The sequence below is a fragment of the Hippoglossus hippoglossus genome, chromosome 20, assembly GCF_009819705.1.
Source record: "Hippoglossus hippoglossus isolate fHipHip1 chromosome 20, fHipHip1.pri, whole genome shotgun sequence".
Taxonomy (NCBI): domain Eukaryota; kingdom Metazoa; phylum Chordata; class Actinopteri; order Pleuronectiformes; family Pleuronectidae; genus Hippoglossus; species Hippoglossus hippoglossus.
Window position 1 is genome coordinate 13,766,981 of NC_047170.1, and position 20,494 is coordinate 13,787,474.

At 42.7% G+C, this 20,494-nt stretch overlaps 2 protein-coding genes across 2 annotated transcripts in view; one reads left to right on the forward strand and one right to left on the reverse strand.

The window, feature by feature from the left end:
- Positions 1 to 467: 467 nt before the first annotated feature.
- Positions 468 to 2,538, forward strand: LOC117754024 (GTPase IMAP family member 9). The gene is made up of 2 exons (XM_034572652.1): positions 468 to 609; positions 1,461 to 2,538. Exons 1-2 carry the CDS (start codon positions 579 to 581, stop codon positions 2,237 to 2,239), a joined length of 810 nt encoding a protein of 269 aa, XP_034428543.1. The 5' UTR covers positions 468 to 578; the 3' UTR covers positions 2,240 to 2,538.
- A 6,023-nt stretch (positions 2,539 to 8,561) lies between these two features.
- Positions 8,562 to 20,494, reverse strand: part of plxdc2 (plexin domain containing 2) — a 73,069-nt gene continuing 61,136 nt past the window's right edge. Inside the window, exons 10-14 of the mRNA XM_034572647.1 lie at positions 18,211 to 18,271; positions 17,852 to 18,005; positions 14,793 to 14,831; positions 11,256 to 11,413; positions 8,562 to 11,027 (exon numbers count right to left, since the gene is read on the reverse strand). Coding sequence (XP_034428538.1) covers positions 10,905 to 11,027; positions 11,256 to 11,413; positions 14,793 to 14,831; positions 17,852 to 18,005; positions 18,211 to 18,271 — 535 coding nt within the window. The 3' untranslated portion in view covers positions 8,562 to 10,904. The remainder of the gene's footprint in view (positions 11,028 to 11,255; positions 11,414 to 14,792; positions 14,832 to 17,851; positions 18,006 to 18,210; positions 18,272 to 20,494) is intronic.

A 20,494-nucleotide genomic window follows, 5' to 3' on the forward strand; every position in this document is an offset into this window, starting at 1 on the left:
AGCCAGTAGCCAGTCACATTTATATTGACAATACAAATAATTTTAAGTATAAGGTGTTTGAAAGACACAAGTGGCCAAGGCAGAGTATTGAAGCCAAATATAAATACAGATGTAAAGATAAACAACCAAAGCTATACAAAGTTGTGCATTGGAACATCAGAGGTAAGTGTATTTAAAAAATGCATGAGTAAAACCTAAAATACAAGGCTAGAGATACAGAAAATATAAAATCAAGTCAAGATAACATAGGCAGTAATGTAAGTAGTTATTGTATTTGCAGTATGACTTTTTATATAATAGGCTTGAGTCCCAAATGTAGTCACAATCTCAGGTATTGTGATTTTAAAAAACAATGTGATTGTTTTATATCTTTTTATTCGAACTGTCACTTTTCTGCTGTGGCGGAACTTTCTCACATCCGGGTTTGCCGTGCTTTTATTGTGAAATCCCCCCGGAAGGCTGTAGTGTCTACGTTCCGGTGAGCTTGTTACTTCTCCAGGAGGAAGAAGTCCTGCCGCCGCTCGAAGACCAACAATTACGCCTGAAACACACACCACAAACCTGCGATAAAACACAACATGGACGCGATCAGACCTCAACACACAACAGGTGAGACAGGGACATCTTCATCTCCTCAAACACGGAGCTTAGTTTGGAGCCTTTGGGACAATAAGGCTAATTTCTGCGGCTATTAAACTTAGCGCGAAGTTAGCTTACGGTCAAACCAGCGGAGTGTGACACGTTTCACACGTAAGAAACGTCAGAGGGAAACTTACCGGACATTTAAGTTCCTGTCGCTTTGTTATGAAACAGGTTTGACCTCTTCGTGCTCGTTAATAACAGCTTGTGATGAGGAATCAGTCAATACAGGGGTTTATTAACCCATAATTATACTTCTAATAGTCTATTGATTGATTATATCATGGTATTTTAATCTGTAAAGTAACTTAAGATGGTATAAAGTACAATATTTGCCTGTGTACTGTACTTCTAAATTGTACCTAAGTTCAGTACTTGAGTATAAGTGTGTAGTTACTTTCCACTACTTTTCATTTGGAAGCTAAGGTCTCAACTTAAAATGAATTATTATTAATGTGTTTCACTAACTGGTTTAATTTAATACAAACTTCACATTTCTCTTTCCTCTCTTAATTCACTTAATTGAGAAAATTGTCAGCAAATGAATTGATACAGAAAATAATAGGTATTTGCTTTATTATTGCTTAATTTAACTACAATATGAATTTTGTGCTGGCAAAAAAGGTACGAGACACATTAAAAGATGTAAATCTGATGTAAGGACATTATTAATAGATGATTTCCCTGTTTAAATGTTGTTTTAAGCAAATTAAAAAGATTAATTGGTCTAATCTTCACAAATGTAAATATTTAAATACATATACTCATTGTTTGTAGCCCTCATCCCAACTCTGACTTGTTTGAATTTAATTTAATTTCAGCCGGAGATGCCCCAGGACCAGAAGAGGAGGCAAAAAAGAAAGCAGCTGCGGCCCAGGCAGCCATCCGCCTTCCGGAGGTCCGACTGGTGGTGCTGGGCTGGAGATGGCCGGGAAAGAGCCTGACGGGAAATACCATCATAGGCCGAGAGGAATTTCGCCTGGAGCGAGCGGCGGAGTTCTGTGTGAAGAGGCAGACTGAGGTGCTGGGGCGGGAGGTGATTGTGGTGGACACTCCGGGGTGGTTCTCTGCGCAGGACACCCCCCCCTCCTATAAAGAGGAGCTAGTAAGAGGAGCAACTCTGTCGCCTCCAGGTCCACATGCCTTCCTGCTCGTCATCCCCGTGGGCATGTTCACAGAGGTGGACCGTACACGCATCGAGGAGCACGTGAGCCTCTTCGGGGAGCATGTGTGGAAGCATACGATTGTGGTTTTCACGTGGGCGGAGGTGTTAAGGAAGATTTCAATCGAGAGGTACATCCGCAGGGAGGGCAAGGATCTGCAGTGGGTGCTGGAAAAGTGCAAGCGAAGGTACTTTGTCATAAACAACAGCATATACGGGGAGCATCCGCAGGTAGGACGCCTGCTGGAGAAGGTGGAGAAGATGGTGGCAGAGGAAGGGGGATACTACAGCCAGGAGGAGGCGGAGGAAGAGAAGAAACCACTGGAGGAGAACCAGAACCCAGCCAGGGACATGCGGGAGCTGGGGGCGAGACCCAAACAGAACTCTGCACTGAGTTTGTCCAAAGCCATGGAGGTGGATCCACTTTCCAGTGAGTGATGTGAAGGGATGGGTTGTTGGAAAATGTTTAAATTGGTTTCATATCTCCTCTCGGTGGCGGTAATAGACCTCAAAGCTGATTTGCAAACCACAATTAAACACCAAATAAGGAGCAGAAGAGCGTTTATCTGCACCGACAACTGAGGTCTGGCATTTTGCCATATTGGCACAATTTTGTATTTACTATGAGACTTAGTCTGCCATGTCTCCTCTTGTTTGTTCCCCCAAAATACATGAACTTCCTATTCAACAGACACATCGTATCTTCTTCCTCATCCCTCCACCCAAATTTGATCTCCTTCAAGTTTCCAGTCTCGGCTTGGCAGTGAATTTCAAACGGCTTCTCAGACACTCTTGGCTCTGTTAGTCAAACATAAAATTATCCTAATCATTCTATTGCTATCTATCACTAACACAAGACGAGTTGGATTCAGAGGCGTGACACTGGCAGCAAAGAATTTGCTGATGTCGGCTGTTTTTTTAAATTTGCCAGTAGTTGTCATATTGACAAACATTGATGCAGCCAGTTAACATAAAATCATATCTGGCTCACCATGAAGCTTTACATGCTGTGAGTTTCTTTTAGGACATTTCTGATAATTGAAGACCTTGTGTAATGAACACAAGACTTCATCTTCCTGGAATTTAAAGTAAACAAAAACTCCAATATCACAGTGATTCACCAGTGTGTTGCTTTATCTCCCTACACAACGTCCTGTTTCAACAGACAAAAACGTCACATTAAACCTGCAACAGCTGATTGTTTTAGCTCCTTTGACGCGGCGGGAACGAGATGTGAAAACAACACGGACATATTATCGCCCTTTAGGTTGATACGGCAAACTTATCAGCAAACTTCTAGCCAGTAGTCACTCTGCGTTCAGCGCTGTTGTCGGGCTCTATGTTGAACAGTGCGTTTATTCACTGCTGCTGTAAACAACACAGTGAAAGGTGTGAGCGTGAACCATAACAGCAAAGCGAGCTAAAAGACAGGTCAGGTGAGCATGACTCACCTCTTTCACAATTAGTCCAGTGTCGTTATAAATACAAGGAGTATTGCTTCTTTAAGGAAGTAAACGTGTCTTTTGATGATGGGGCCTTTTTAACGTAGATGTATTTAGTTTTTAATTCCAGGCTGATACACATGAGATTTCATCAGCTTCTTTCCTAACATTGTCCTCACACCCTTGAATCAGTCGGCTTGCCATTTACTCCTCCTGTCTCCATAGCAACCCAAAGTAAACACACCAAGAAAACAAACAGAGCATCATCCCTTCCGTTCTCACACTGCTATTTTAGTGACGTCACAGTACTTTAGCTAAATGCATGTATGACAGAGCCCTATTAATAACGCACTGTGTCTAATTCTAGATTAACCACACTCTCTCGACTGATGGACCCTCTAAACCACGACTAACGGAGCCTCAGCTTCACTGCGTATTTGACGAGAGGGGGAAAGGGTAATTGGCTGAAATGTTACTGAATGTACAAACCAATGTGATTTATTTAAGTTATTTTTTTTAAATCTGACGTGTTAGTGTGTGTTTTAGCTGTGTGCATTCTTTGTGACGTTGCATCTTCTCAATGTGATGGTGTGGGAGGCCTTTTCAACATAAAAGCCCTTTCTAATGCTGTCCATTTATTTATACTCTCCCATGATTTTATTTGTTAGCATGGAGGATGTTTGTCGGTTTGTTATAATGTCTTTGTGTGATGGGACTAAGGCAGTACAGGCTGTTACCTACAGTGGGTAACCACCACCATTGTGTGCACTCCTGAGTCATGGTGACCAGTGGCAGAACTGCACTACTAAATTCTTTCTGTTATATTCTGTCAATGACTGTTGAGGGAGTGGCTTTTTTAATGATTCCTATTTGTTGTGACCAAACTGTTAAATTTATATTCCTATGCAACACATTCATTGCACTCTCAGTGGACAGTTATGAATTTAGCACTAGAGCAGTTACTGATTTTTTGTCTGTTGCCTTCAAGTTGTGTTTTTAGAAGTTCAGATGTTTATATCACTTTTTGGCAGAGGGATATGTTTGAGGATCAGATGCTTCACTGTGGCCCTCAAAACAGATGCTCAAAATTTTTATTAATTCAGTGGAATATTCAGGTTAAAAGTCACTACAGCTGTGCATAGATGAATTTAGCACTTTTGGAGAAAATGATGGCTCCTCCTGACAGAGAACAGTCAGCTGCTCTGGACACACTCCAACATTGCATGAGGAGGAGTTTGTGAGTCTCAGTACAGCAAAACAGTAAAAAGGTAACCGTGCAGTAAACCAGTGGCGTGTGACCCAGTGGCATGTCTCCAGTCCTGCCTTTTGTTGGGCCTCAAACCAGCTCAGTTCATAAGGGACCCACATAGCAGTCGCCCAGCATCACTGAGCCAAAGCAGGAGTACACAGTGTTGAACCCTTGCCTTTCATATCCCTCTACCACAGATCGGTTCACATATACTCACTTATATATCTGAGGATATTTCCCTTTTATTCTCCTGAATACTCTGATTGTTTTTATTATAGTTAACTAGGGTGACTGAGATCCACAGATCCTGGTTGGAAATGTTTGCCTTCAGTCGTTTGTTCTTTGTAAATATCACAAATGTCTCTCAGGAGTTAGATCCACTGGTTTTCACTCTGACAATCGAATATGGACCTTTTTAATCCCTCTGGGGTAAAGAACTAGCAAAGCTCTGAGAGTCAACAACTGACTTAAAAACCTTTTAATTGTAGGAATCCTTCAGATAACGTAGCTCTGCTCCTTCTAAGCAGCTGTTAGTCTTTTGTGGGAACGTATTTATATTCATAACAGAGTAAAGTGGATATTCATGAATGCACTTTGGCTGTTTCACCTAGCGTGGGTAAATACTGCTGTGTGTGTGTTGACATTTGATACAGAAAGAAAGGAAACTAACCTACTGTTCACTCATTACTTTAGATCGAGGGGGTTGATTTAAACACTTCAATGACAAATTGCAGACTGTATCTGGTTAAATGTCACTTTGCAGCATTGGACAAAAAAAAAAGATAAGAATCTGGATTTGGCCAACATGTATATTGTATTTGAGACGCTGACACATATCTGCTCTGAGACTTACAACATAATACAACCATCTTTGTATTTGTGTTGTTTGCAGCGGTGATTTAGTTTCTTCTAAAACCTTTTTCTCCTGAAGCATCGACCCTGTTTTATCTTCCTCCTGTGCTGCGTCACTCTGAGTCCAGCACAAGAATCAAGTTACTCTTCAGAAATTCATGAGCAGAACCCAGTAACCTCTCTGGGCCTTTGCTGTATCGTTTGTTTGGGCCTGTTACGCGTCTTATTGGCTGAAACGTTGTGATGGAAAATGAACTGGCTTTATTTCACTAAATGCTGCATTTGTTATTTCTGTCTGTCAGCTTCAAATAAATGTATATTTTGATCCACTGTCAATTGAGTCTGTTCTTTGAATACTTGGCAAATGAAGATTTCCTCTCTTGAGAATCAACTTTAATTTGTTAAATTTTGGTTTAATAGGTTCAAAATAATCATTTTAAATAGGTTAGATCGCCATAAGTCTCACTGGGAATTATTTTCATTATCGCTTAATCTTCCAATTGTTTTCTTGATTGATGTATTAATCATTTAATGTACATGTTGAAAAATGAAAAATGCCCATCGTCCGTTCTCAGAGCCCTGACACACAAGATTTGAATTCAAATTATCGTATTTGACTTAAAGATAAATAATTAAATCCTCACATTTGCGTTTTAAAGCAAATATTAATAAAATAAAGCAGCAAAAACTAAATATATGAATCATCTCATTTATTTCCTGCAGTTGGGACATTCAGTAGTTTGACCACTATGTGGCAGTAAGGCATCAGGTCACAGAGGATGGTGGAGTTTACAGCAGCTGCATGATTCACATCACTGGTATGACCTTCCCTACAATACATTCATCAAGTTGATTTGTGATTATGTACGAGCTCAGTGTGCGACGATTAACACCCGCTTATTATTGTTTATAGACAAAATGTGCAGTGCTTGTGTTTCACTTCATTACTTCCTGAGTTTTAAACTAGTCCCAAACATTACAGAAGTTCCATTCTCCCTTTGTCCTTCATGCCACTGAACCAGTTTTGTCTCGTGTTCAGTAACGAGGTCTGAGAGCTCTGCCCGGCTCGGTTAGTATTCATCCCTCCTTCCTCATTCCTCCGTCACGCCTTTCTTTCTTTTTTTTACCCAGTTTGCTGAGCTCTGCTCCATCTCTCCTCCCCGTCTTGTTTATTCAGCTTGGTGTGGAGCTCTTTCTCCTCCATCTTCAGGGAAAAGCAGCTCCCCTATCTACCTGATCCAGGGATTTCATGTAAACAAGACAGCTATGCTCCCTGTCAGCGCTGATACAGATCATCAGGGCCGTCTCTTGGGACATTGGGGGCCCCAGGCAAAAGGGACTTCAGGGCCCCTACATCGAACCAAACCGACTTCCCAGGTTATGATGCTTTTGTCAAAGAGGGTGTGTCATTGGGTCTCTTAAAGGAATTTGCGACCATGGTGTCATTGCACTCACTTGGTTGTAACGTAGATGATATAAAGAGACATTTTGAAACAGAAAAAGGCTACGTGACACCAACTGCCAACTAGAACCAGAACTTAATCTGTACCAAAATACTATTTTAGGATTTTTGCATTATTTAAATCAAATATATTGTGGTAGTATTTAAGCCAGAATAATGCATAAGAATTTCACTTTTCCAGATACTCATTGTTACGCTGTTATATTTTCAGTTGATGATAAATCAAGCCAAGAAAGGGGATTATTTGTTTGTTTTTTAAAGTGCTTATACAATCCAGAAATACTATCTAAATCTCCAACACAAGCATTTTTACACAATTGTGACTTTTTAACAACATTGTTTATTATCTTAAATGTAATCAAAACAACAGTAGTTACAGAAATTACAGACAGCCATGATACTGTGTGGTTTTATTGTGTGCTGTGGATCGCCATAATAACATATACAAAACAAAGCCAGGGAGAAAAAAAAAATTCCAATTCTCATTTCTTCACACCGAGCTCTTCACATTCAGCTCGAGCCATCGTCATTCAACCCAACCCATGAGTCTGAGGATGAAGAACGGCACACAGCAGTTACCCATGGCAACAACAGCACTCGTCATCATCTAAAACGACACTTTGGGAAAGTGGGAGTGGAAGCAATTAGTCGAGTGATGGTTTCTGCTGCTCGACAACCTCCTGTTGCGCAAGTGTTTTGGACTCGAACAAATCAGATCGTCAGCCTGCACTTTGAGAACGGTTAGAATCACACTTCAACACACAACAGATGTTCCGAGCATCTGCAGAGAGCATTTCTTCACATGGTTAGAATCTGACAATATTTTAAAGGAGACACGTTATGTGCATGTTCAGGTTCATTAATTAAATTTGGGTTATTAATTGAAAAGGTTAATATGCTCTAATGTTCAGAAAACATAATCTTCTTCATTCTGTCCCATTTCTGCAGCTCCTCTCTTCAGCCTCTGTCTGCAACACTTGGTTTTAGCTCCTGTTTCTTTAAGGACCCCACCCAATTTATCCCAGTCTGCTCTGATTGGTAAAATTTGTTAGGGGATGACAAAAAAAAAACGATATAACCCACCGGAGGAAAGAAACACTGAAAAAGCATCATATGTCTCCTTTAAAAAATATCTGTAGGCAGTGGCTTGATAAATGAAACCATCAGTTCTCTCCTGGACGCTGCAGGAAGTTATGAGGAGTCATCAAATATATGGTTTAAAAAGCAGAGGTTTGTCCTCTCAGGCCGACACCAGTGAGAGTTATGACGGAGGGGTAGGTTTGATGAATGAACACAGCCAGCGAGTCATTGATTTGGTATTCAGACATTGTGGCGCTTGTGTATCTTTGGGTGTGTAGCGAGGATTAAAGGCTCTCATCACATTTAGATCATAGGTTCTGATGGGAGGCTGCCTCCAGCCAAGCCACGCCTCCTTGGTTACTGTTGCTATGCTTGTCAAGCTTTCTGTTCTCCAACGTACATCACGTGATCGATGCCATGTTTTATTTTTGAAACGATCATGCTGGCAGATTTACCTGTTTAACTTTTTTTAATTAATTTGTCAAACAATGTCTCATTGATTTCAGACAACAGGCTTTGTGCCAAAATAGAAAGAAAACTGTCTTTGTCCTACTAATGTTTCCAACTCCCAAAGAAGCAAAACTGGGGCAGTTGGTCCTCATATTAGAAGCAGCCTATAATAAAAACAAAAGTTATTTCGTTCCTTTTTAGACGTCCTTTGTCCATTTTCTTTAATTAGCATAAGCTGAAAGGCTTTCAGGATGAAGACTCATTAACCGACTGGTCTGGCAAAGGTAATTAAATTTTGCCTGGCATATCATACGCTCTTGGTTTAACAAGATCTTGCTGCTGTTCTGATGCTGTTTTCAGAATATAAGAACTCTTCTAACCGGTTGTAAGGAAAATATTCCACCTGCTGCATGATAAAAGTGATGAGCCCACCTTGGGGGTAGCCACCATCTTTGTTTTAATTAACAGAGGTGCAGTTTGGAAAACAGGTACATTTTTGTCTTTGTTATAACTCCACATTTTGAAGGGATTCTGAAAACACAGCACGGACAATTGCAAGTGTTTTGAAATATCTTTTAAATGTTTCAGGTTAATTATATTTTAGAGACTCAACAGGTTGTGTTACATTCGTAACTGATGACGCACTCCAAAGCTGATTGGACGATCACTGTTGGTGGGAGGGTTTTAGAGGAACAACATAGTCAATGGCAGCTGTTTACCACCACTGGGCTGTATGATGTGTCTGGTGGTATTCTGGGTAATGAGGTGGCGCCGAGGGGAGACTGAGGTAAATACTGGAAAATAAAACGCTCAGATGCTGATTAGTCTTTGGTCTCAATGTGATGGTGACAAAGTGTGAATAGAATAAAATAAAAAAATATCCAGGTGCAATTTCAGTGTCAAACTGAACAGGGGTGATATTGCACGTTTCATTTTTCAGTAGGATTCCAGGATATCGATGGCGTCGGTAAGATGAGTCTACAATCATTGGTGTAAAACAGGATTTTGTCTTAAAAAATAATGTCTAACAGTAGAAATGAGAGTTTGAATTTGCTCAGTCAGAAGCCTCGAGTTTTGATCGGTGACAGAAACGATTGGAACAATATTCACATTTAGGTAAAAAAAGTACAGAAAGAAAGGCCACTCATAAAAAATAAAGTTCTTCAGTACTATTACTGCTATTCTACAAATGTTTGCCATGGATTACCTGAATCTGCAAATGTTTTGGCCTTGGTATGTACATGTATGTGTTTGTATTGATGAGTTGCTCGTGATTGTTAAACATGGACACACAACTGGTTATGCTGGCAACAAACTTGTAAAAGGAAACTACACTGTGAAAAAAAAAAAATCAAGAAAACTCCACTGTATCCAGATACTTAAGATTCAAATCAATAAGAATCAAGTGTGCAGAGCCAGCTCAAACATACGCACCCGTAAAGCAGGTGGATATCCAGTCTCTTGTGTAAACCGCTCTCTTCTGCATTCACACACACTCACACACACACACACACTTACACCTTAGAAAATATATTCACACTCACAAGCGCCTGTCTTGCAATTTTGCATTAGTACCACATGTCAAATGAGAAAAAAAAAGAAATGTGCATGGGAAAAAATGTGCAAACCCTCATCAGGGAAAGAAAATGGCACGGCAGTGATGAGAAAAAACTAAACAAAAACGCAGAAAAATGAAAACTAAAATGGTGTCAATGACAAAAGGAATCAAACAACCAATCAAAATAGAGAGAAGGAAAGAGAGTGCCCATCACCCACTCAAAAAAGGAAACCCCACCGACATAATCTCAGTGAACAACAAAAACAAAAAAACATCTTACACTTAATTTGTCAGTAAAATGAAACCAGCCGAACATCACGAGGTGTTTCAGAGCTTCTCTCTGACGGGAGGTTCAGCTCGTGTCGCATCACGCACCCGCGGCCTCGGCCTGTGGAAAAGTCAATTACGCCTGCTGTTGTATTGAAAAAGCAATACAGACGGTCTGTACAGATACATGTGCCAACCCCTGTGAAAACAACAGACTGAGAGAAGAAAAAGAAAAGAGGAGAAACCCTGATGGATATACAAAGGCCTATACTGTATAACCCCACCGACAATAAAGTGGAAAATCTCTGTTCACATACTCTGTAATTGTTTCAGAAAATATAGATATTGTATAATTCACCCTGCTCCCCCCCCCCCCTCATCACACACGCCAGCAGCAGCCAGGCCGTATAAACTCTCCATGGCAACGTGACAGCAGCTGTAGAAACTCTGGACCAATGGTGACCGAGGTGGTGACGTGGACGCTGTTCCCTCCGTCTGCCGGTTCCTAGCAATACGTCTGTCTGGATCGGCTTTCAGGGTTTTCTCGCTCGCCCGTGTTAGCGGCTGCTGCATCCCGTCTCATCTAGCGCTCAATGGGCCGGTACGTGAAGTCTAAGCGAGTCCACGCCGAGCTCCCCAGGTGACGGGCAGATCCTGGAGGGTCCTGGTGAGGAGGAGGAGGGCTGGCACGGGGAGGAGGGGTGGGGGGAGGCAGCAGGGATGCGGACACCCCCACCTCCCCCTCAGCACTGCTCGGACTCGATGAAGCCGTCCTTCTCCTGGCCGCCCACCGGCTCCACCTCCGCGTAGGCCGGGTGACCTGACCCCCGGCGGAACTTCATGGCCGGCCACCTGCTCGGGCGTCTCTGCAAGAGGGGGGGGGGGAGGAGAGAATCAGTGTAATGTAATGCAGGTCAGAGTGTCAATAAATGCAATAAAGGTCAGAGTGTCATCAAGGTTAAAGGTGGGAGCTGAGACCGTCTGGTGACATTCTCTGATAGCTGACACAGCAATTTAAAGTCCATCCCTGACCTTGGAAAGAGAAGGTGACAAGAATGAAAGCACGAGAACAGCTACAGTGTCGCGCTACGCACCTCGATGAGGAAGAGGCTGGCGGCGGAGGTGGGGTGATGGTAGATGTAGACGGTGATCAGGACACCAGCAATCATGACGAGCATCACCAGCAGGATACCGAGGATCAGGCCGGTGTGCAGAGGGTGTGTACCAGGCTTCCTGCCCACAGCACTCTCAGCTGAAAAAATAAATATGACATGAGGTATATAATGTTAGTAATATTTGATAAACTTAAATAACTTTGCTCACGTTGCTTTAATACTAGGTTATTGGTTAAAAAGAAAAATGTGGTTTCATTGTTGACCAGCAGGGGGCAGTCACAATTCACCTATTTCCTGCTCTTTAAAATGGGGATAATTGTTGTCAGAGTTTTTCTAAATGTCACCAAATAAAAAAAAAAGGACAGATATTTGATCTCAAGAGATAAACAGTGACATTTCTACTGTAAATCCTCCCATGTTACAAATGTACACTCATTTTCAGTGGATTTAATGGGGTCAAATTCAGTGATTTCCCTTCAATTTGAGAGAGGATTCAAGGTTTTAGATTTAAATGGAGTCTTTAGCTCTCCTCTGTTTGTGTATTCATGCGCCTCTCCCCTCCCTCGCAGAAGAGGTAATCCCACGCCAAGGTTAGCGGCGTATGGTCCTGATAGGAGCAGGAAGCCGGCCTATAGATAATGTCGTAGCCTCCAGTCACGGTGCTGCTCACTGAAGAGGTTTGTATGTAGCGACTGCATAATGAGCCCGTCCTTCAGCGCGCCCTGGAAGTCCACACTTTAAAGCACTTTGTCTGCTCCACAGTGCTGGAGCCACCCAGCAGGTGCTGTTGAGTTCTTTTGAAGGTGATAAGAACGTCCTGTAACCTGTTGGTAATCTCTGTTTGCATCTACGGAGAGAACACTATTTCTCCTGCGATAGAGAAAGAAACTACAAAGAGAAAGTGTTCACAGTGTCGACAGATCCCAGCAGAGAAACACGGATCATAGCGGAGGAGAACTAATGAAGTTATTCTGATACCAACACCATGGATTCTGCTCGTCCTGCAGATTTACAGCAGGTTCAGCACAGTTCCGTTCATCAGGCTGCAGATTCTAACCTCTCCCCAGACTCCTCCCCATCTTTAATTATCAGCTGTAGCCAACGCCGCGCTCGTCAGCCAATCAGCCCCCCCCCCCCCCCCCAGCCCACCGCCTCATTGATTTCCAGCAAAGATAAGAGAGAGAACGCAAATGTCCGAGTCAGTTGCTCCAGACTTTTTCTGGAACTTTTCCTTCCAGCCCCTTTAGTAAAATAGGAAAATGTCCAGAGAATGAAGTTTCTAACATGCGATGGATGCAGAACTGGAAAAACAACAACATTCTAGGATGAAAAAGAGGAACCAGACACGTAGAAGATGCTGAGAGATGCGAGAGCTTTTAGCAATAATAGCCAAGTGTCCATGTGCTATAAACAAAAATAGATTTTCGCAGTGGATCGCATCTGACCCGACAATCTCCTGCTGCGTTCTTCATGTGATAAAGGCAAACTCTGGAAAATGCTCAGACCCAACTGTTCGGACATTTTCTGGAGTTCAAGTCTGAAAACGGCTTCTGTCCGCCCTGTGATTCGCTGCTGACCTGGAGACAATCCCACCCCCCAACCCCAAAACCCTTTGAAGTACAAGTGATGAAAACTCAGTCCTACTTTTCAGAGAACTTGAACAACAGAGAAAAGGACACGGTGACATTTTCCTTGCTGTGTGTAATCCTCGTGCTCACAGTCTGAGGAGGGTACTTTATATTTATTTTTCTCAGAAAGACATTTTTCCCGTGTTTATATGTCAGAGCTACAGAGACCGTGAGTCATCTCTCGAGGAGCTGGAAGCACAAACAATGTGACACGCTGTTAAGTCTGCGGCGTTCCTAGGTTAGCGGGGGGGGGGACATGATGAAACACAGCGGAGATACAGAGACAATGAGGAGTCAACAGCCCGGCAGCTAAACATCCAGTGGGAGGTCTCTGTAGACCCCCCGGGGCAGAGTGGGCTGATGAAATTCAACACTGTCCTCCGCTAACTGTCCTGAATTTGTCTCCACCGGCTTTGTCCTTACGGTTCAAACCTGAGGAGACTGGGTAAACACTGATGGACAGCAGAGCTCTTCGACAGCAATACAATGCATTAGAGATTATTTGGAGGGGACAAATGAGAGCAGTGGAAATGCAGCCAAACTTTTGTTTTTCAGCTCCACAGCCGTTCTCAGCTGTTCTCCTACTCGGCTATAATGGGTTTGAGGAGGCCAACAACAGAAACTTAGTGGACCGACAGTATAACTCAGCCTCTGTAGAAATAGATGCTGCAGATCGGTGGTGTTGAGTAGACACCTCCTGAGACAAGGGGGGTTCAATCCTATTTCAGCTGTATTCACCTCACCGGCATTTCCTACCGCGTCCAAGGTCAAATGGCGTTGAAGTGTAACTTACTTTTCACCTTGAATAAGGTTATTTCCTGATATGTGTTGAAAAACAGTTTGATACATAGGGAACGAAATTCAGAGAGATATCATCACAGTGCCAGGCACCGACACGGGTTCACTCAAGTGATGGGACACATGCAGCGTCGGTGTAATGAAAGTGAGATGGAAGCTGCAGATTTACGATTCCTCTCAGGCAGGAAACCAAATATTTGGGAGGCCGTCTCCAAAACAAACTGATAGAATTGGAAATCACAGCACGGGATGTTTTGCACATTTTAGTAACTGAAGCAATTTGTTGCTCCATAGAACTGAAAACACTACATTTGTTGTGGCAGGTAGGTGATACTTTGTGGCATTTTCATTAATCTGCCAAATTAATATTGATTTTTGTGGATTTTTTTAGGATCCCTATTCGATGATGTCGAGCATCAGCAACTCATAAAGAAAAAATAAAGTGATATCAGTTTAACCACTTAAAAACAAGCAACTATGATAACAAATGAAATTCTTTCTCTAAACGTATTGTATTCATATACACTAGACTATACAAATGAATACATATATAGATTTGTTTTTCAAATTTACAAAATATTACTACATTTACAATCAAAGAGGTTTTAATTTCAGATATTTTGACCTCATTCTTATATAACAAAAATTCTCTATATAAAACAAGTAGCATTAAGTTTCCTTCTCTCCTAGATGTCGAGAAACATGTATTGGTTCATGATAAGTTGCATTTAAAAGGCCACATTTTAACGTTTAAGTGATTTGTACAGCTAACTTGTTCTCTGTCTTACAAGAAAATAACTTTCTTAATGATAAGAACTTCTTTACATGTTGCCTTTGTGTCTTTAAGAAAAACATTTTAAACAAAGGAAAGACTCCGCTCTCCTCCTGCTTTTACCTCACACAGTCCCAGACACTGTAATTGACCCTGAGAGCAAAGTAAAGCGTGAGAGTCGACTGCTGGACTAAGTTTATCAGCTGATTAAACCACACGTCCTCCAAAAAGATCAAAAAGCAATCAGGGACCAATACCTTAATGATGCAAACAAAACAAGACACACACACACACACACACGCACACAAACAGACCTACCCTGGTTGTCTCGGAGATGCAGAGCGATCTTCGTATCATCTGCGGAGACAGAGACAGAAACAGACACGAGCGTCAGACACAGTGATCAATATTTCTCTTTGTAGTTTGTTTTTCGACGGTCTGACTAAATAAACAATCCCCCGAAGGTCCCGTAACGAGATTAAGCTTCTTTCATTAGTGAACCGTCTTCCTTTCAACATTTAATTTACTATACTTACAACCTGATTAAAAATGCATGCTTTGAATATAATGGCGTGGTATACATAATTCAACACACTCGAGGAGTCTGGGGTTAACTATACGTGCGAGATATGGAAATGTGGCGTGACCCACTTCTTGAAGGGTAGCGGGCGTTCACGCGAGCCATAGGATTCACATTATGCAAATTCAGCACATACACACACACAGAGAGATTTCACTGAATGATTTATTTCTATTTCACTTTTCAAAAGGAGCAAAGGCAGACACATTTTTGGCGTCTGAACGAATCATTAAGTGAGATGTAGAGCATAAAGTTTAGTCAATCACACTGTAGTGAAGACCCTAATTTATGTTCAAGGAAAAGAAGCATGTCTGTACCTGCTTATTTTGTCCTGGAAATACCTGTATTTAGGTTTATACTAGAAATTAATAAAATCAATCTTAAGTGCTTAATTATCTGTATCTCATCGTTCAAAAAAATGTATTGATTGGCCGATATGAGCCTTTCACTGACATATTGTTATCTGCATTTATATTTGCCAATAAGAAAACTTATTTTACAGAAATTGTTTCAACCCAAACTGAACATTATAATTTACAAGAATTTACTGCAGGACTGTCGTGTTATCCAATCCCGAAAGAAAAGACATCATACGTTTTCTCCCCCAAACACCAACACAGATACAATCTTCTTTTCTTGTCTCTTCAACTTTATTTCCCATCCAGCTGCAGGTTGACGGCGAGAGCATGAGCCACCCAGCCTGCACTCTAACCTGACCTTCGACCCCTGCAGCTGAAGATACCGCTGAAGGAAAACTGATCCTCTGTGTGTGTCAACAGTCGGGAGTTTCTCTGTGTTTGCTTCCCAACAAATACCACAGTACGACCCCTAGATCTCCTCTACACACCCACACACACCAAAGACATTTGACTCCTCTCACCACACCCTGGTTTGATGTGTAAGACGACTTGTCGTGTTTTGCCTCACAGCTGGACAGCTTTCACAGCCCTCTCCAAACTCACCGCCTCCATCCCCATCACAGCGGTCCACCGAGAAACCCAGCTGCGATGGAGTGTCCATTCAAACACACAGCCCCCACGACGGAGGTGCATTAGAGAAAAACGCTGGCTCCTGCCTCAGTTAGTGCTGGAAGTAAATGCCTTTTTGGGAAAATGAAATAATGGATAACCGAGGCCTGAACGTAGGAGGCTTTAGAAAGCTCAACAATGGAGGTGGAGTGTGGAGTGGAACACTGCAGACACAGCAACTCTGCACAAAACAGTCTCTTCACAAATCACATTTTCAGGAGCATTTTTATGGAAATCATCATTTTGAAAGTAACCTGAGATGCAATGAGTAGAAGAATTGAATTGTGGGTTTCATAACTTAAATGTGTAGTCTGGTCTATGTCCCATCCACTAACATGGAGGAAGGATTTTACGACATGTACTGCAGCCAGCCACCAGGTGGCGAAAAAGAGGTTTGGCTTCACTTTGGTGCAGCAGTCATGTCATCCATCTTTATATACAGTCTGCAATTGACACACAGTGACTTGACGTTATCTGACAGAACCTGAGTCGTTAGCTGGCTCCTTCATTTCATTTTGATTCAGCTGCATCACATCTGGAGCTGATTAAGATAAAATGCCCATCGACTCAATAACGGTTCCCAAAAAGCCATAAAAAGTAGAATGAGGTCAAAATGGGCACAATAAATCCAGCCTGCTTGTAGCTTTTTACTTCTCCAGAGACAGAGGGAAAAAAAGGAATGGAAGTAAACAAACTTTAGAGGACACCTTGGTGGTTTTCCTATCATCAGCAGAAGCATTCCGTCTGCTCCTGTTCCAAGAGGATTTGCATCAGATGATGCTGAGATTATGCTGCAGTATGGTCCGGGGTTAGGCTCCTGCTGGGGTGCAGTGAATCATGTGCTTCAGACTTTACAGCGCAATATCAAAAGAGCACGACCTGCCAGACCTCTGCTGTGTGAGGAGGGGAAACTGAACGCAGAGGAAGAAGAAGTGAAGCACATCAGGACTGACGCATGAAGTGTTTTATCTTTGGATACATATCTACTGTAATAGCTTGGTTGAAAACATATGTGACAGATTTGGGATTTTTATTTAACCTTTAGGGAATCACCAATGAAACAAAAAGCAAGAAAGTTTTTCTTTAAGTTTGTGGTCAGACTTGGGGAAGACAGAGTTGTAGTTTTACATTTACCATTTGGCACTTGTGAGCATAAGGCTAACATAACGATATTTTGTTTTATATTTTTGGTGCTTTGTGTATTTTAATATGTTCCTATTTCTACGTATGCTGCACTGTACTGTACTAAATACTTGATGTGATTTACTATTAAACTACTATTACTATTGACTATTCATCCCTCAAAATAAAAAAGGGAAAGCCTCATCGTCAGAGAATGAAGGTTCTGGGAGAAGAAGATGTCATTAAACAAAAGACTGATGTGGAACCAGCAGAGCCAAACAACATAATCACAGATTTGTGTGGGTCCATATATTTTGGACCAGTAAGATTTGTCCTGATTCTATCTGCATTGTTTAAAAAGTGGGTACAAACGCAGCTGCTGCACTTTGCTCCGCTGCCTGCCATCTGGAATCATTTCTTTTTTATCTTAAGTGGAGAGCTGGAGGGACGCTCTCCCCAAAAGAGACAAGTGTCTTGTTCAGGTTGTAAAAGAGGAAACGCATCAATACCAATAAAGAACAGTTACAGCAAAGGCACTTCATTTAGCATTCTGCCCGGGCAGAGTGTCCATTAGTAGTTTAAAGAAAGCTCTGGGCTCTGACACGCTGTGCACCGTGGCATTGTTCCAGCTCCGCTCTCTACTTTACCTTCAGTGGGGACACTGGTGGGAGGGTGGGTGGTGGAGGGCCTGTCCCGGCCTGAAGTGGCCTCGCTGCTCCTGGACGTTGTTTTGGCGACAACAGTGGTGGTGAAGGGGTAGAGGTACGTCGTGTCGATGATGTCGCACATCTTGTCCTTGGTCTGAAAGATGACAAATGTCTCAAGTGTATGCTCTCTTTCCAAAGGAAAAGTAATTATGCAGGGACAACATGTGAATGTTCTCCCAGTGCGCTACAGCCGACGGCATTTATCATCCAGGAAGCTCCAAACACACACATACACGTGTTTATCACCATTAGCAAGCTGGATGAAATCCCTCTGGTCATCACACATCTGGAACACTCACCTCATCGGGACAGCTGTTGTCCACCCAGTCCTGCCGATGGCGGTCGAAGCCACTGGAACATCTGGGGGAAGAGGAAACCACTGTCAGAGTGGAGCTTTAAGCCAATTACCACTAAGCACAAACAACAGTGGAGGTGATGGGAGTTCCATTGGTTTTAAAGGTTTTTGGTCGTAAACTGAAGTTTTGGACAAATAATCTTGACCTTATAAAATTTCTAAGGATCATTGAAGTAACTACAGTTCATTCTTCATTCTGGGGAACATGGACATCAAATGACAAACACAACACACAACCCCAGTATAAACTTAGACTTTAACAATATGTCACTTTTACTGAACAACAGCGCCCTCTGCAGCCACACGTCAATTACGCACTACTCACAGGAGATCGTACCCGCTCACCAAAGCTACATAGAAACAAGAACATGCAAACTTAAGCATGTTTGCATGTTTGCAAAAAGCAGCATAGTGTTGCTTTAAAACATCTGCACAGCGTCTGGATCCGAGGAGCGTGAGCAGCTTCGCACAGCGTGAAGATGTAGGATCCGTGTGGGGGGGGGGGGGAAGTCAGTGGGTCACGGGGCCTTGGAAGACTGTGCATCGTGGTGCGAGACTTCTAATCACCTCAAAAAGCCAGACGGTAATCGAGGCGGCAGCTGCTAATCCTCCGTGCTGTAAACGGATCAAAATTATAACTCACCCACTGGTGAACTCGCATTTGGTCCGTCTCGGCCCTTGGCCACAAACAGTCTCCCATCTGGCCGGACGAGTTAGCATGCAAAGCAGTCGCCACTCTCACACCAGGCTCTGGCTAACAAAGTGCGTTTTTGAAAGCTTTCGGTGGTCTGCTGATTATTTCTCACTGTAGGTGGGTAAATAAAAACAACCTATGACCGACTCACGATCCAGCGGTTTAAATCGAGTCCTCGCATCTGTGCTGTGAGGACAGAATGAGTCCAGTCCAATTCTACCCCCCCCCCCCCCCCCCCCCCCCCCCAGCAGGCCACATTTCTCTACCCAACATAAGGTTATGGTAATGACTTTATGCGAGGGAGTCCATTTTCATCTTTCTCCCTCTCTGATCATCCCATTCCTTTTTATTGCCCCCCCACCGAAAACTTCAGCCTCATCTGCTCAATCAGCCGAGACAGATTCCTCCGCTTAATCCTCCCCATTTTCCCCCGACTGCCTTTCACCCCTCCAAAGAGGGAGGAGAGCGAAGCGGAGTGAGACACAATATCACCGACATGTTTGGTCTAACCTGTCCCTGAAGGGAGCTCGTGTTTTGTTTCCCCTCAATGGCATCGGTCCCAGCCAGTTGCCATCGAATGCAGCCAGCCACGGTGCTTTTAATTAGAAATGCACTGAGGTGCTTCATTTGAATATAAATGAATCCATGAGGGAGAACGATTCTTTTCTCCGAGTCTCCCACAGGCGTCGCAGGATGGATAGATTTTATTATTGGGTTTCAATCCCACTTCTTCCGATGCCACAGAAGATTAATGGAAAACAAACAAGTAGTTATTCTTTGTTATCACTGGTGAATAACCCAGTACATGGGTGTACTTCAAGTTCTAATCCATGTGATTTACTACAATGTACTAACTGTTGAATGTCAAAACCATGGTCACTTACACACTGGACGTTTAATATAGTGGATAAGATGACCAGAGAAAACAAATACACTGCTTCAGTGACAATAATCCTTTAACTTCAACAGTATCAAAATCAGCCATTTACGTACATTTTGCTGATAATACTAACTTTTAATTTGAATGCAGAACCTTTATTTGTAAAGGAAATGTTTAATATAGTAAATAAAGGATGTGAATACTTCTTTCACCCTGGACTTATCTGCTGTTGTTGCAGCCCGACCGATTTGTGAGCCTGTAATTATGCTATTTCGCAACATAAATGATGCAATAACAGTTTGCTGGGAGACTAAGACGCATTAAAACTCCATATTCATCTCCTTACCAGCCATTCATTTTCAATGAGCTGCATTTGTGATGCCCGCCACATCCCTGCTTCTCCTCCACACACACACGAGCGTCGGGCTGAAAGGGCTCTCACGGCTCCCTGGGGTTTCAGCCATGCTTTATTGACCTGCCTGAACACGAGCTGCGTACATCAGCCTCAGCTAACTGACGTAGCCCGGAGCTTAGCATGAGAGGGGCGCCGCGCACTTCACCGAGAGAAGTTCATTAAGGCTGTTCTCTTAAAATGTCAGCGGCTTCCATTAACCCGCCGCCAACGAGGCCGCCACTGTTTCTAATTAGCAGGCG

Excerpts from the sequence above, each read along its gene's own strand:
- LOC117754024 (XM_034572652.1), top strand. The coding sequence starts at position 579 with ATGGACGCGATCAGACCTCAACACACAACAG. Across the intron at positions 610-1,460 it reads CAGACCTCAACACACAACAG|CCGGAGATGCCCCAGGACCA; the intron begins GTGAGACAGGGA and ends ATTTAATTTCAG.